The sequence below is a fragment of the Vespa crabro genome, chromosome 10 (assembly GCF_910589235.1).
Source record: "Vespa crabro chromosome 10, iyVesCrab1.2, whole genome shotgun sequence".
Lineage (NCBI taxonomy): Eukaryota > Metazoa > Arthropoda > Insecta > Hymenoptera > Vespidae > Vespa > Vespa crabro.
In genome coordinates, this window is record NC_060964.1 from 3,524,492 (window position 1) to 3,539,760 (window position 15,269).

Genomic DNA, 15,269 nt, shown 5'->3' on the forward strand with positions numbered 1-15,269 from the left:
AAGAGATTTCAAAACGATCATAGAATATTCTCCTCGTTATGTGATTTCGAGGTACAGTAGAATGCCGCTTATCGGAAACCGGATTCCTCCGCGTAAAACGCTTTTCTCAAATACGCGATCAGCCTTGAAAGGAGGCTCGGATGGGTAATCGGATATACTTGATTGAATGTAGTTTTATCACTTTATAAAGACCACGTACCATTTGAGAGGAAGTTCTTATTAAAATCTCCCTGAGGGATTTCTCGACTAGCTCGAATGTTATTAGGCGACATAACTTAGGTGTATGGATATTTTTTTAATTTATTTTTTTCTTCTTCTTCTTTTTTTTTTTTTCTTCCTTCCTTTTTCAGAGGAGTCGACGACCAAATGAGAGATCCTCTCTAATTAAAGTATATGTAATAAGTTTATTTTAGAAAGATATAAAGATTTCTATCGTTTTTAAGTTTTGTGTTTGATGTAGGTATAAGCGTATAGAAGGTCAAAGTTGGTTTTGAACGATAGGCAAACGAGAGTATCTGATTATATTTGATTCATTAACAAAGTACTCATATAGATGTTTTAAATTAATTTCATTTCGTCGAAACTTCAAAGTAAAATGTGTTTCTATAAACGTATATCTACCGTACCACGATCTCATTACATACGCGTATTACGATAAGAATATGAAAATATAGAACGTCTGAGATCAAATTTGTACAAATTATGTTAATCTATATCGATCACATTTTTTTTCTCTTTTATTTATTCATTTATTATTATTATTATTATTATGATTATTTTTTTTTTAATTTTTTATTTTTATTATTATTAACTTTTAAATTCTACTTCCATACTCTTTATATTTCAGCTTACCCCCTATAAATACCTTTCAATGAGAGATCGAGACATTCGACGATGCAAACTTTATTTCTGTAAATTGACTTAACTTGTCGAATATCGAAAACTTTCATAGTACCATTCAAACGTCTACCTTCTTGGTAAAGTTTAGCGCGTTATTTGAAAAAGTTCGTCGACTGCATCGTGCTCCGGGCTTATAAATATATCTTCGTTAGACGAGTGAAACTTTAATTAGTTACGGGAAAATGATTTGCGGAATATCTCTTACCGTAGGGGGTCTCTTTCTTCCCCATATTAGGAGTTGAGCTACCTTCATCCGATGGTTCGGTTGTGGGAACTGCTGGCACTATAGTTGGAATCTCCTGCTGTATGGAACAGTCCGTTCCACTCCAGCCAGGGTTACAATAGCACTTATTGCTATTTGTGCATACCTGTAGTGGACAGAGATAAAATGTTTTCTATATAAGTTTTTTCTTTTTTGTTTTTTTCCCTAAAAAACTTGACCAGCGCATTCGTTATTTAAAGCGATTCAATTCTTAACAACGTTAAACGTTGGGATAGTTATATAAAAGTTTGGATGATATTTTGAACGAAGCAACAATTTAAAAAGAATAAGATCAAAAAGGAGAAGAAACTTACGCCATTTCCTGAGCATTCGTTGTTATTGTGATTACTGGGACATTTATCTTGATTAATGTGTAGGAAAAGGCTCGTACAAGTTTGATTTACGCAAATCTAGAATCATAAACGAGGGTAATAGTAAAGAGATTATCTTGTAAGATCGATAATCATTGTTTAATCGATTACGCATTAATCTATGGTAGAGATGACTTTATGAAATATATCCAATCAAATAATATTTTAATGTTAGCTTTGAATAGACCTTTAAGCGCTGTTTTTATTTCACGAAGAATTTTGAAATTGAAGATAAACAAGGTTTTGTTTGCTAGCGTTGTTATCGGCTCGTTCTTCGCCAAGTTCAAACATTTTGCATAAATCGATTTATGGTATCGTTCAATTAATCGAACCGTACTTTTCATTCCACCGGTAGAGACAAAACGGTCTATCTGGCAAGCTTTCAGAAGGCCTTTTTCGTTAGGTCGATCGATTAGATTATTTCTTATAGGGGTTTCCAATAATGTGATATAAAAAAATATCTCACCAGATTATCACCGCAAGACGTGCCGTCACGAACCAATCCCCAACCTGGCATTTCGGAACCTTCTACTTTACCAGACGTCGATCTAAGTAATAGGGAAACGTTTTATTCATCAAATTTTTGATCTCTTCGATCTTTTTCAATACATACTTGCACTCGTATTCCTGACCCTTCATCGTTATATGCGTAACAGAATAAAGTTCATCCATTCCGTCGATAATAGGTTGCTTGTAGCCAAGTTGACATTGAAGCGATCCGCAATGAACGTTACTAGAAAAATCAATTTTACCCCAGTTTGTGGAATACGATCGATCATCTCTGTTATTAATCTATACGAAAAATGCGAAGTAATGAATGGGGAAAAAAGTAAAAACGAATGTTACAAAAATATTTAACGATTAACGTTCATTTCGAAAAAATATAAAAAGTCATTTGTTTATTGTTATTTCCTTTCTTTTTTTGTTTTTTTTTCCCTTCGCTACATACACCATCGTGTTTTCACGTGTGCTCAATAAAAAACAATCAGGGAAAAGGTAGAGAGAGAGAGAGAGAGAGAGAGAGAGAGAGAGAGAGAGAGAGAGAGAGAGAGAGAGAGAGAGAGAGAGAGAGAGAGAAATAGATAGATAGATAGATAGAAAGAGAGAGAGAGAGAGAGAGAGAGAGAGAGAGAGAGAAATAGATAGATAGATAGATAGAGAGAAAGAGAGAGAGAAAGAGAGAGAGAGAAAGAGAAATAGATAGATAGATAGATAGAGAGAAAGAGAGAGGGGAGGAAAAAGGAGGGCTGTAGCGTATTCGTTGAAAAATCGAATGACCTGCACACGGTGACGTCATGCAAGCCTGGCCATTCAGAACTACCGACGTACAGCATTCAGTTTAAATCTTTTTTGTTTCTCGGCCTTGTATTGTTTCGATTTGCCAACGAACCGCGTGGAGCCGGATACTCACTCTGACTCGCATTTGACGAAATGACCGGAAGCGTCGGTGCCGCAATGGCCGTTGATAGAACCCTTTGAGTTGAACTGTACGAAGCATTGCTTGTCAGCTGCGGTACTGCTGTAGCCCCAAACCTGCTCGCATTGAAGATTCAAAGCCGGGCAGACACCGTTGAAGCAGTAACCAGCGTTATTCGAGCATGGATTCCCATTTTTCTTATAAACATCCGGTGGACATTGACCTGTTTCTCCGGAACAAACTTCCGGAAGATCGCACTCGTTCGTCGATTCGCGGCAAATGACGCCACGTGCACGTAACTGTTTTTTTTTTATGGTATTGTTTGTTGTCGTTATTGTTTATTGTTGTTGTTGTTGTTGTTGTAGTTGTTGTTGTTGTTGTTGTGGTTGTTGTTGCAGGAATAAAAGAAGAAAATACAAAGCGTATGAACGAACAAGAGAATAGTACTAGAACCGTGAGTAATGAATTACACCAGCATTTTTGTCTGGTTTGTTTTCTCTCTTTTTTTCTCTCTTTTTTTTTCTTTTTTAATTTTTTGTTTATTTTTTTTATTTTTTTATTTCTTTTTTTTTAATTTCTTTTTTTTTTTTTTTATTTTTTCTCTATAAATGCTAATGAAATTTAACGTTTTCAAAGTTTACCGATCTGTAACGATTTGTTCCTGTACATAAGTGTTCCACCGAATAGTATTAAAAAATTGATTGCAGAAAAGGTCGAAAGATATGAACGACAAACGATTTCATTTTGAACCATTCTGCAAGAATACTTTTTCAGTGAGCTTCCAATCCAGGTCAGTGATTTAACGACAATGTTCGATAAATCCGTAATGATGATGGTCGATCACCATTCTCGATAAAGGTTGTCCTGTTCACAGGGAACAGGGTCACTCGTAAGGTCTCGAGGAAGATCGGTGATCATCGACATCGACGAGTTAGTTCGCTAGAACGTTACAGAAGAGACCTACTGACCGAGTATATGAAGGGTCACAGCTATAGCTGCCTCTTAACACGTACTGGTGTACGCTGTCGCTTGACTATGTTCCATATTCTGCATCTACAATGTACTACTCCTCGTCCTATGGGCGTGTTGGTACGTGTTGTCAGCCCATAGGGGGTGTGTTAAAAGGCGATGCTAGCAGGGATGTTGATGACGCATAGTATATCTATTCGAGTATATTCGGTTTAACTGACCGAAGTTTGTCTGGTCTCGACAATCTACTTCTAATAATATAAAACCCTTCTCGATTTATTTATTTTACTTTTATTTGATAATTAATATACTAATATAGATAAAAGTTTTAATAACGATCGTGGGGATATAATGTTATCTTTAATGCGATCTATTTGCGAGGATATTGATAAATTTTCATTTTCACCCTTATTTCCGGCTAAAGTTCATTGAATGTCTAAGATCGATTAACTGAACGTAATTTCCTTGTAGGGTGGCAAACTTTGAAGGAAGAATGACCTTTTCGAACGCACGATACACAATCACTTAATCATTAGGAAGCTCGAATTTCAATTAGAATTTCTCGATTAATTTCGGCTACTAGACATGTAAAAGTGGATAAGTGATCTTGTAAGGTATATGTATCAAACGGTGGAACATTCCCGTGTTTATGCTAGTGATAAGAATGTCAGTGATGTTTAATAAAGCTGAATAGAAATTCTAAGCTCGTAGACTTTTGTTTATCGTTATATACCTTGCAATTGCTGCAACAAGGTCCGGTAGCGCATTCGGCCTCCGATGTGAGTTTACAAGTGATCGGATCGCAACAAGGATCGAGCTCGTGACATTCCTCGAACGAACCGCAGTCGCATTGTTCCCCGTCGTCTATCATCTTGTTTCCGCATTCTCTTCTTACATCTATCTATGAATTGACAAAAAAAATTTTCGTACAAATGAAGTATAAATGAGGGGGGAGAGAGAAAGAGAAAGAGAGAGAGAGAGAGAGAGAGAGAGAGAGAGTGAGAGAGAGAGAGAGTGTGAATGGAGTAAGTAGGTAAGAGAGAGGGAGAGAAAGAATGGAATGAGTTAGTAAGAGAGAGAGAGAGAGAGAGAGAGAGAGAGAGAGAGAGAGAGAGAGAGAGAAAGACTTAAGATCATCGAGAGATCGAAGTACCCGGCCCACTTGACACGCTTACCTCGTTTGGTTTATTAAAAAGGCAAATGCCGCTGCCGCTTTTTAAAGTTTCTATGTAATCTTTTTTACTACATTCGGAAAACTTGTAGGGCTGAACGTTTTGCAAGCCGACGATGGATTGTGCCATGATACATCCGTGCCAATCGTAGCAGCTGCACTCGTTTCCTGCAAAGCGTTATCGAGAGATCGATCTGACTTTGTTCTTTAAATAACTCAGGAGGATTTTGTTCATTGTTCTCGATGCTTTTGGCCCCGTTCTTCGTAAGATCAAAACCGGTAGAGTTTTAAAAAGAAAAGAAACGACAATTTGAATCACTTACGTCCATCGTCATGATGCATGCCAATGTTATGGCCTATCATATGAGCCATCGTACCGGCTAAAAGATGGGGTTCGTAAGTATTTAAATCGACGCTGATTCCTATAGATTTTTGGCTGCACACAGTTTGCGGTACAGCCACCCCTGATTCTCCACCTGAGAAAGTCTCACCCCTGTTGACAAAACGAAACAAAACCGGAAAAAAAAAAAAAGAAAAGTAAAAAGATAAAGCTTCCATATCTTTCTTCTAACCTTCTATTTTTTCTCATTTATCGTCGGCGTATGTCACACTCACGTAAGTAATTGGGTGGTGTCCTGAGCACCATTGTATATCCTCCGAAACATATAATCACTAAACTTTAGCAAAGCTTCATCAATATCCATATCTTTAGTGATTTCCATTTGGTTACCACCTTGCCAGGTTTCGATGTATACGACGGAGACTCTAGTTTTTAATTTACAGAAATACTGAAACGTTCGAAAGAGAAGATATTTTTTTTTCTTTTTCTTCTTTTTTTTCTTTCTTTTTCTTTTTTTTCTTTTTCCTTTTTTTTTCTTTTTTTTTTCTTTTTTTTCTTTTCTTTTTTTTTTTTGTCGATAACTTTCATTATATTCGATATAAAAGGAAATCTTGTTAAGTTTTTAATGGAGTGCGAATTGTATCGTGCTTACCAAATCCGCGATATTTGCAACTTGGATGGCATCGTGAACAACCTCAGCTCTGGTGCTACCGTTTCTTTTGTCAAACTAAATATTAACAAATTGGAAATTGGTAACATATCACATTGGCGACAATAATAAGAATTTTATAATATATGATTTGAAATATTTCGATGATCCCGAGTATCCTCGATCTAAACGGAGATCGAAGGAAATTCGCAATATCTTTGAAAATGGAAAACGATCCGGCTAAAGTGTACTATCTCTTATTTTGTTTTCTCTCTTTTTCTTTTTCTTTTCTTTTTTTATTTTTTTCTTTTTCCTCATCGATCGATTTTACAACGATCTACATCGATATCGAGATGATCGAGAAAAGAAGAAGGGGACCATTAATAGAATCAACTTGAAGGATCGTTCGTGACACGATTACTACGTAGAATTCAGATAGATATTGAGTGATTCAATAGTGTCGTTCGAATATCCGAGAATCTATCTTGTTTAGAACGAGGAGGATACTTTTTCGTCGATAAGACGAATAGAGAGATCATCGAGCGTATATTAAATTCGAGAGAGAAGATCGAAATATCGAAATTCCAGAATGTTATTTTGCAAAAAGAAGATAATATTCTTTTCTTTTCTTCTTCTTTTTTTACATACATACATACATACATATATAAGTATATATATATGTGTGTGTGTGTGTGTGTGTGTGTGTGTGTGTCTATATATATATATATATATATATATATATATCTAAGAAACAATGAAATTTAGTTTTTCGAAGTTTCTATCTCGAGGTAGGGTAAAGGAAGTGCATTACCACGAGTAAAGTGGATATACCATAGCCTTATCGATAATGATGGCAGTTTCGATGTATTTGGTTGCTTCACGGACGTCTCTCTTGTACCGATCGGAAGTGCTTTCCGATAGCCACAAAACATCCTTCTGCCGGCGGTTCTTCGTACGCCACTCAAGATTTCCAAAGTTAGCGCAGCCTTTGTCCGCTTTTGTTCGAGCTTCAAATATAACGTGAGGATGTTTCTGCTAAAAGAGAGGTGACTGCATATAGTTAGCATTCACGACCAGTCTCGAATGTGCTCTCCCAATCGGAGAGGAGTTCAACGTTCTTGTTGCTATAAGAGTTTGGTGGATAGATGGATAGAATAGGTAGTAGTGATGCTGCCTATGGTGATGGTGTTGGTATTGGTATTGGTGGTGGTGATGGTGGCAGGGTAGTGAGACGATTATGGTTCGTACGAACGGGAGTTTCGACCGCAAGCTGCGTGGCCATTCACGAGAGTACAACGATAAGCCGAGCACGTAATCGTATTACGCTTTCCGTCACCATCGGTTGCTTTTGATCCAGTGAACGTAATATTGCTGATAACAAGAGGGCTCGTGAAGAAGGTTTATGAACACGTAAACCATTTTTCTCGTCGCTTTAAATCTTTTCTATCTATTCATGTTTATGATTTTGTTCTTTTTTCTTCTTTTCTTTCTTGTTTCTTTTTTTTTTTTTATTTTAGAAGAAGAGAAAAAGAGAGCAAGGGAGAGAGAGAGAGAGAGAGAGAGAGAGAGAGAGAGAGAGAGAGAGAGAATTAAAAATCAACGACTCTTCTAATAATCCGAGCTCGAGAGATGAAAAGAAACGTACAAAATTTTATACGTTTTTTAAAAATGTCTAGGATAAAAAAAGAAAAGAAAGAGAAAAAAAAAGAAAAAATCTATTAGATAAAAAATAATATTCTCTTGTTATATGTTTTGAAAGATAAGTAAACGGGATACATGGGTGAAGAAATTATAGGAGGGTCACAGAATGTTACTCGTTCGCTAGTCGCCTTAACCGAATCCTTCTATGGTTCGTTTTGTGCTAACGAAACTGGATCGCGGGTGTTTACGCCGGCTAAGCCCACTACGCGTTCGGTATATGTATGTATATATGTATGTATATATGTGTGTAAGTATAGGTTGTATAGAGAAAGAGGAGATTGTGCAAACACTTCCGTCGAATGGGCAGGATAGAGAGCTCACATGACATACTCGCTTTTGTGGGAATACCTAATGTGTTAAGTTGACATTCGCGTGTTTCCGATATGATCAAAGAAAATATTTTCTCGTATTATTAAAAGATTTATAACAGAATCAAAGTTCGTTATATGGGAATGAAACTGACCGACAGATCGCCGCCGTAGAACGGATGAATGACAAAAGTCTCGTTGCCTAAATGTATGACACCACTGACACCGTTACACGTGTGAAAAGCGGCGATAGCTCCTGGATAATCTCTTACGGTGCCGTGATAATAACAATGTTCTATCTCCTGTAGAAAAGGAAACGATTATTCTCATTAGTAGACACTTTAAATTGCTTCAATCAAACGTTATGTCATATTTTGTAATTTATATGAAATATTAAGCGTACATAATTTGCGTGATATTAATGATCTATTAAAGGGATTACCTGTTTAGAACTTTGTTCTGCACCGTTGACTAAAAAGTCTTTTTGTACAAGATTCGGAGCTAAAAGTTGCCTGGAACATTGATGTTACTTCGTTTAATGTCAAATGCATGATATATATGTATATGTAATACATGCATGCACTTGTCTACCTAATTGCTTTTATTCCCTTAATTTTTTTCCATTCTTATTTTTTCTCTCTTTTTTTTTTCTTTCTTTCTTTTTTTCTTTTTTTTTTTTTTCTTTTCTTTTTTGGGATTTTGGAATAATCAAGGACGAATATAACTTACGTATTTAATTCTAAATCTAGGCGAAATTTATGATTAAAGGCCTTGATCAGGAGAGACGTCCGGTGAAAGTGCCTTCCTATCTGAAGTTCAAAAGTAATATACACGGTTAACATCGCACTTTAAACGATTTAACGGGAGATAGTTTAAGTAATTTACGAGGGATATTAATCCGCGCAAACTTACTCTTAATCTGCCTCTAGAGTTTTGATATCCTCCCTCCCCGTATCCTCTTTGAGGAAACTGAAATAACGAAAAGCGCGATAAGCCGTAGCTCGGACGATAGGTCGATCTTTGCGAAGATAGTTACTTGTTAATCTCTCTTTGTTTTTTTTTTTCTTTTTTTTTTCTTATTCTTGTTTCTTCATCTTTTTTCTTTTTCTCTCTTTTTTCTTTTTTTTTTTCTTTAACGTACGATAAAAACAAGCACGAGTAAAGAAAAAGGAACGAGCGGTCGGGAAAGGGTTAATAAAAATCGTCGCGACACAGTGATTACCTTAGAAACGCCAACTTCTCTCGTGGATATCCCCATTTTCTCGTGATGCCGTAACTGTACTGGATAGATGATCTGATAGTAATTGGCGCCGATATTTCGTACTAGCTCTTGGTTTTGTCGATACTCTCGTAGTAATCGTTCGACCTCACCTGAAATCAATTTCTCCGTTCAATTGTAAGTTCTCCAATTTGCTTCGAGTACCTCCGATCTCATCTTCGCGTTTAATGGACTTTGGTGCGATTCGTGAGAGCGAGGCACAGAATCGAATCGCATTATCTTATATATATATATATATATATATATATATATATATATATATATATATATTTATTTATTTATTATTAATAACGTTAGATTATAATCTTTTCACTAAGAATATTTATATTTGATTGATATTAATAATCACTGAATTTGTCAATGAATTTATTACGCGTATGATAATTCTTTCATATTTCTTATTATTTCCTTGGGAGTTTCTCATGGAAACGTGCCGCACGTTAACATAACAAGAACGCTCTTCGTATCATCTTCGATTAATCGTAGCTTTACGATATTCTCTAATTAAGACGACGGCATTGTATTAAGTTCGTCTCGACCGTAGTAAACTGTTGCTGTGAGAGACGAATGAGTTCGGATTATCAGTCAAGGGTGCACTTAAAATATGTAGTGTCTGGTTTACCCTCTTATCGTCTTTCCGGGCTTACTCGATGTATCCCAACCCATTCAAAATGAAGTACAGGGATAATGTACTTGTTATATGTCTGCATGAAACAGAGAAAGAGAGATAGCACGCGCGCGCGCGTGTGTGTATGTCTGTATGTCTGTGTATATATGTAAGAGATAGAGAGAGAGAGAGAGAGAGAGAAGCGCATCGAACAACTTATCGAAATATTAAGGATTTCTCTATGTTAATAGGTCAAACTAATTACTATCGCCCTTTGAAGCTTTCTCTTAGACAAATATTTCAATCATTATTTTTCCTTATTCCTTTTGATTTCATGCTTATTTGATATAGTAATGAATTAATATTTACAAAGATAATTTTCGTTGATTTGTTATAATAATTCATTGAATATTATCTCGTCCGTTCGTTCGCGATTACTTGAAAATATTCTACGAGAATACATCGTTGTCGAGTTAATTATCACGCTTAATTATCTCAGATTATGCGTTTCAGAAGATTCTAGGAACTTTCTCATAAAAAGTTTTAATAAAGCATAAGCTCTTCCTTGCTCGTTATTGAGATTACATGCATACATAGTTGAAACAAATTCAAGAGTATCTGCATCGGATTATTAGTTTTCTTTTTTATGCAAGAGAGAGAGAGAAAGAACGAGAGAGAGAGAGAGAGAGAGAGAGAGAGAGAGAGAGAGAGAGAGAGAGAGAAAGTTAAAAAAGAAAAAAATAAAAGAAAAGAGTAGGGAAAAGAAAAGAAATCTTTGGAAGCTCTACCGATAGGAAGATATTTATTAGACAGTTTTTAGAACATAAGCATCGTTTCATTTGTTGATCGTTTAATAACGATGAATGTTTAGATAGAAAGGTTTGTATCTGTTAAGAACGTTAATAATATGGATATTAATTATTATACGAATGAGAATATTCATGTATAGTATTACGGTCAAATCGAAATCATCGAAATAAAGTCATAAGTATATAATGACTTCGTATTTTAATAGAAACTTCTCGTGAATTTAATTTTCTCTCGCTCTTCAGGAGGGCAAGTCAAACGAACGGTGTTACGATATTACTAACAGATTAATTTATCCCTTCTCTCATCGTCCGCCTCAATACTCCCCGAACAGCCCGCGGCAGTTATTATTGTTAGTTCTGCGAAGGCGTTACGAGTACTCAGACCAAATTGCAATTAATTCAGGAAACATGGCAGGTTATTACATTTTGCTTCACGTGCATTACACGTAACACGTTTAAGATGGAACACCGTATACCGAAAGCTTTCTCACTCACTCTCTTTCTCTCTCTCTCTCTCTCTCTCTCTCTCTCTCTCTCTTGCCCTCTCACTTTCTTTCTCGTTCTCTCCATAATGTAACACCCCATTACTTCGTTTTCTACTTCGCTTAGGATTGTTAACAAGGTATAATTTAATCGGTTCGTTGGAAAAGCTATTAATTATATCTACGTGTGCTATATGCAGAAATTAAATTAGTTGAGATTTTTTTTCTAAGAATGCCTAAAACCTTTTTTAAGGGATAAGTAATGTTGCGAGCTAAAATCACGTAAGTTCATTTCTTTTATGTCTTTTTTTTTTTTTCTTCACTTTTAATGCTTCATGTATTTATGCAACAAGATTTGAAAAAAAAAAAAAAAAAATAAGAAAGACTCGTAGAATTAAATGTCCGATAGAACGACTCTTACTTCCCTAGCCAATTTTCTACGATAGTGTATTGCTCTCGTCTAAAATTTAATCCAATTTAAGTTTCGTATTTCCGTCCAATCACCAGTGTTGACTTAACAATAAGCTGTAACCAAGCTTCGAGGCGTAGATGTTCCATCGTATCAAGTTTCCAGCTAGAATGGCGCAATGCGGTCCTTTCCACCTTCTTATCGTGTATTTATTTACAGATCTTCACGATAGTCGAAAAGCGTTATTCTGTTGAATTGTCCATCGAACTTACGAACGATGACATTAATTTAAACGCATAATTCGAGAGTACGAGGAGGTATCAAATTACGCACGTTGAACTCGTTTTTAACGTATCTACAGGTCGTTTCGTTGTTGATTGTCCAATTGAAAAGAATAGAAAAATAAAAAAAGAAATAAAAAAATAAAAATAAAAGAGAAAAGAAAAGAGATAAAAAAAAAATGAAAAGAAGAATCAATAAATATCAGGGGGGACGAGGTGTCGTGTAAAATTTAGATATACGATATAAAATTCTATCCTTTTATTCGATTAAAGTTAAAATAAATTGAATTGAATCGTACTTGACTTACCAGGTTGGGTTTCTTCGTTCCAATAGGAATCATCTAACGTGTAATCGGTGTCTGAAATGAAAGAAAAGGGAAGAATAAATTTCTATTTAAGTATTTTATCATAATAATAAATTTCGTTTTCGTAAGTATAGATTGTTTCATTTTTAGTTTATCGACATATGATATATAAGTGGGGTGAATAGGTGAAGATAATCGGAAAATTCGACAGATCGGATCGTCTCGTCGGACAATCAGCTGACACGATCGAATGTTCGGAGCAATCAGGCGATCTAAATCGTGACGAGAGTCTCAATCTAAACACCACACGGTGTTCCCCTATTTTTCCCAAGGACCCTTCTTTTACGCACCCTCGTGTCTCGGGGCGTCCACCAATCAGCAATAGTCACGGTTCATCGAGTTTTCGAATATAGGCGTTGCCCGACAAATTCTTAACCTCCCCAAAAAGTAAATCCTTCGCGTCTGCAAAATTTACTCGAAAGAATAAAAGGATAACGTGAAATAATCGGAATCATTATTTCTTCTTTAGTTCTTTGATCGATGATGCTTTCTATTTTTCTTTTTCTTTTTTTTCGGAACAATATTATTTTTCTCATATCTTTTCGTTATTCGTTCTGAGTTTATTATTTTATTTTTACATGGTAAAGAATCAATTCCATTTTTCAAAATGATAAAAATATTATCTTGTCAACGTACATCATTTTTCATGAAAAGTTTGATTTCCGATTTGTTGCAAACGTGAAGTTGGAGTATTTGACGAACACGACGTAACGGGTGTAACAATGAGAGCAAACTCGGCGAAGGATTATCCGGTACAGAATTTGGCGCAGCTGCGGGCTGATATGTACGTTTATCGAAGGATGCAGGTTCGGCCCTTTCGTGCGAACACATGTGTATGAATTCACGAAATGTTTGAGAGAGAAAGAGAATGCCAGAGAGAGAGAGAGAGAGAGAGAGAGAGAGAGAGAAAGGGAGAGAGAGAGAGAGATGGCGAAGGTACGGAGACCTGGACGTCGAAACTTTTTCTTGAAGTTTCATTACAGCAAACGAACTTTTTCATCTCCATACTGGTCGGTGCTTTCCCAAAATTCATAAAATGGACGTCGTGCGGATAAAAAGATGCGGTTTCCACTGGCCTACTTCTTCCCCGTAGCACATACGAAAAATAAGCCGCGACTGAGGGAGCCACGAGTGGATGATAGTCAATGACGGTAGGAGGTACTTCTGTGAGATGGCCAGATTTTAGCTTTACACATATACATATATATATATATATATATATATATATATATATATATATATGCAACGAGGAAGTCCGCGTGCTTGGGAGAAAAGCACTACTCCCTCGAGTCAACGATAGTACGCGTGCTTAGCGTTTTCGACTTCTTTAAAAGTCTCGTATTATTGTTCCAACGGCGACGTGCATCGCGGCGACCGTTTACTCGTTTTCAAAGAAAGAAAATAAAAGAACGAAAAGAAGAAAAAAAATAGAAAAGAAAAGAAAAGAGAAAGAAAGGAAAAGAGGAGAAAACAAAAGAAACAAAATAGTTCGGATGATTGGGATAACTACGATAACGGTTCCACGTGGGAATTGGATATTTCCGTTGGGAAAAATTGTCCGGACGAACGATTCGACTAAATTTTAATATCGTCAATATCGCATAATAGCTTGATGCGGTAACACGAAGAAAATGTAGGCCGTGCGTTTAACGGCAATTGCGGTAATAAAATTTTCCCTTAAATTCGATGTTACAGTATTCCGCCATACCATCATTGATATATTCGATAATGGCCGTATTTATGATCGTCACGAAATTCATTCGAGACTGATCGATCGTTTAAACGTACTTTAACATTATCACATTTTTTTTTTTTTTTTTTTTACGAAGAAGTATAATAGCTAAGTTTATTTATTTATTTTTTTTTTTGTTTTCTTTTATTATTTTTCGTTATCCTATCGAAAGCGAGACAAGACTTAAATCATTATCCCACGAAAATCCTGCGTAAGCGCTCGCACACGTAATATCCTTTTTCTTTTTTTCTTTTTTTTTTTTTCTCCTTTTCCTTTTATCCATATTGCTTTTCATTTCGCGAGCTTTTCGTTGAACGGCTTTCCGAAGCGGAAAATCTATCCTAACCGTAAGATAACTGTTCCCATATATTTTGCTTATTCGAAAGCTTTGAATATTCGTTGTGCTTTAAGGTAGGAATTTTTGATCGAATTTTTGTAAAATGGAAAAGAAAGCGATAGAGTTAATACAGATATGTAATATCAGAGAAGGAATAACACATAGAACTCTGATGGGAAATTAGTCTGTATAGAGATCCGGCTGAGTAAACTGTCGAAATAATGGAGGTAGATGGAAACGGTTGAGTATCGAAATAACGAAGATCCGGATTTAGGACCGAATTATAAGATTAGCTTCCGATCTAATTGATTTTACGAAATATGAAATACATTATTTAGAATAGCAACGAGATGATATGATAAACGATATTTAAGATAAATATTAATGATATCAAAATGGGATTATTGTTAGTTAGAACGTTTATAAACTAGATCGAATATTTTCATTGCACTCGTCCAATCATGAAACGTCTTAATTCATTTGTCGTATAAACTCTATAATAAAAATAGAAGTAGTATAATTTATTTTAATGTTCTCGATACGTCGATTCGTTGCCATCGAATAACGAGGGAGAGAGAGAAAGAAAATAAAGAAATAAAGAGATAAAGAGAGAGAGAGAGAGAGAGAGAGAGAGAGATGATCGATACTAACGAGGTTTATTACGTATGACTTGCACACGTCCACGCTCGATTTTCGGTGAATCCAATTTTTGACAAGGTCGTTGAATTTTGACTGCCTTTAATAGGGGTAAAATACCGAGCCGGTGTTCGATATAAATCTTTCAGCTTGGCCTATATTATTTGGTATTCCTGTCGAGCTACCGTCCGGGTCGGTAAACCGTCCGGACAGAAAAAAAAATAGAGAGCCATAAAGAGATAGA

General features: G+C 35.8%; 1 protein-coding gene across 16 annotated transcripts in view; it reads right to left on the reverse strand.

The window, feature by feature from the left end:
- Nucleotides 1-15,269, reverse strand: part of LOC124427558 (disintegrin and metalloproteinase domain-containing protein 11) — a 56,678-nt gene that overhangs the window by 15,862 nt on the left and 25,547 nt on the right. For 14 of the 16 annotated variants that reach the window (XM_046970590.1, XM_046970600.1, XM_046970596.1 and 11 more), the window contains 17 exons: nt 12,264-12,314; nt 9,311-9,459; nt 9,001-9,057; nt 8,818-8,897; nt 8,531-8,600; nt 8,244-8,390; nt 6,911-7,114; nt 6,083-6,157; nt 5,706-5,878; nt 5,414-5,583; nt 5,095-5,258; nt 4,653-4,820; nt 2,945-3,249; nt 2,147-2,266; nt 2,000-2,081; nt 1,477-1,572; nt 1,106-1,268 (listed from right to left, as the gene is read on the reverse strand). In XM_046970590.1, the coding sequence (XP_046826546.1) occupies nt 1,106-1,268; nt 1,477-1,572; nt 2,000-2,081; nt 2,147-2,266; nt 2,945-3,249; nt 4,653-4,820; nt 5,095-5,258; nt 5,414-5,583; nt 5,706-5,878; nt 6,083-6,157; nt 6,911-7,114; nt 8,244-8,390; nt 8,531-8,600; nt 8,818-8,897; nt 9,001-9,057; nt 9,311-9,459; nt 12,264-12,314 (2,274 nt within the window). The remainder of the gene's footprint in view (nt 1-1,105; nt 1,269-1,476; nt 1,573-1,999; nt 2,082-2,146; nt 2,267-2,944; nt 3,250-4,652; nt 4,821-5,094; nt 5,259-5,413; nt 5,584-5,705; nt 5,879-6,082; nt 6,158-6,910; nt 7,115-8,243; nt 8,391-8,530; nt 8,601-8,817; nt 8,898-9,000; nt 9,058-9,310; nt 9,460-12,263; nt 12,315-15,269) is intronic. The other 2 variants (XM_046970589.1, XM_046970594.1) reach the window with 1 other exon arrangement.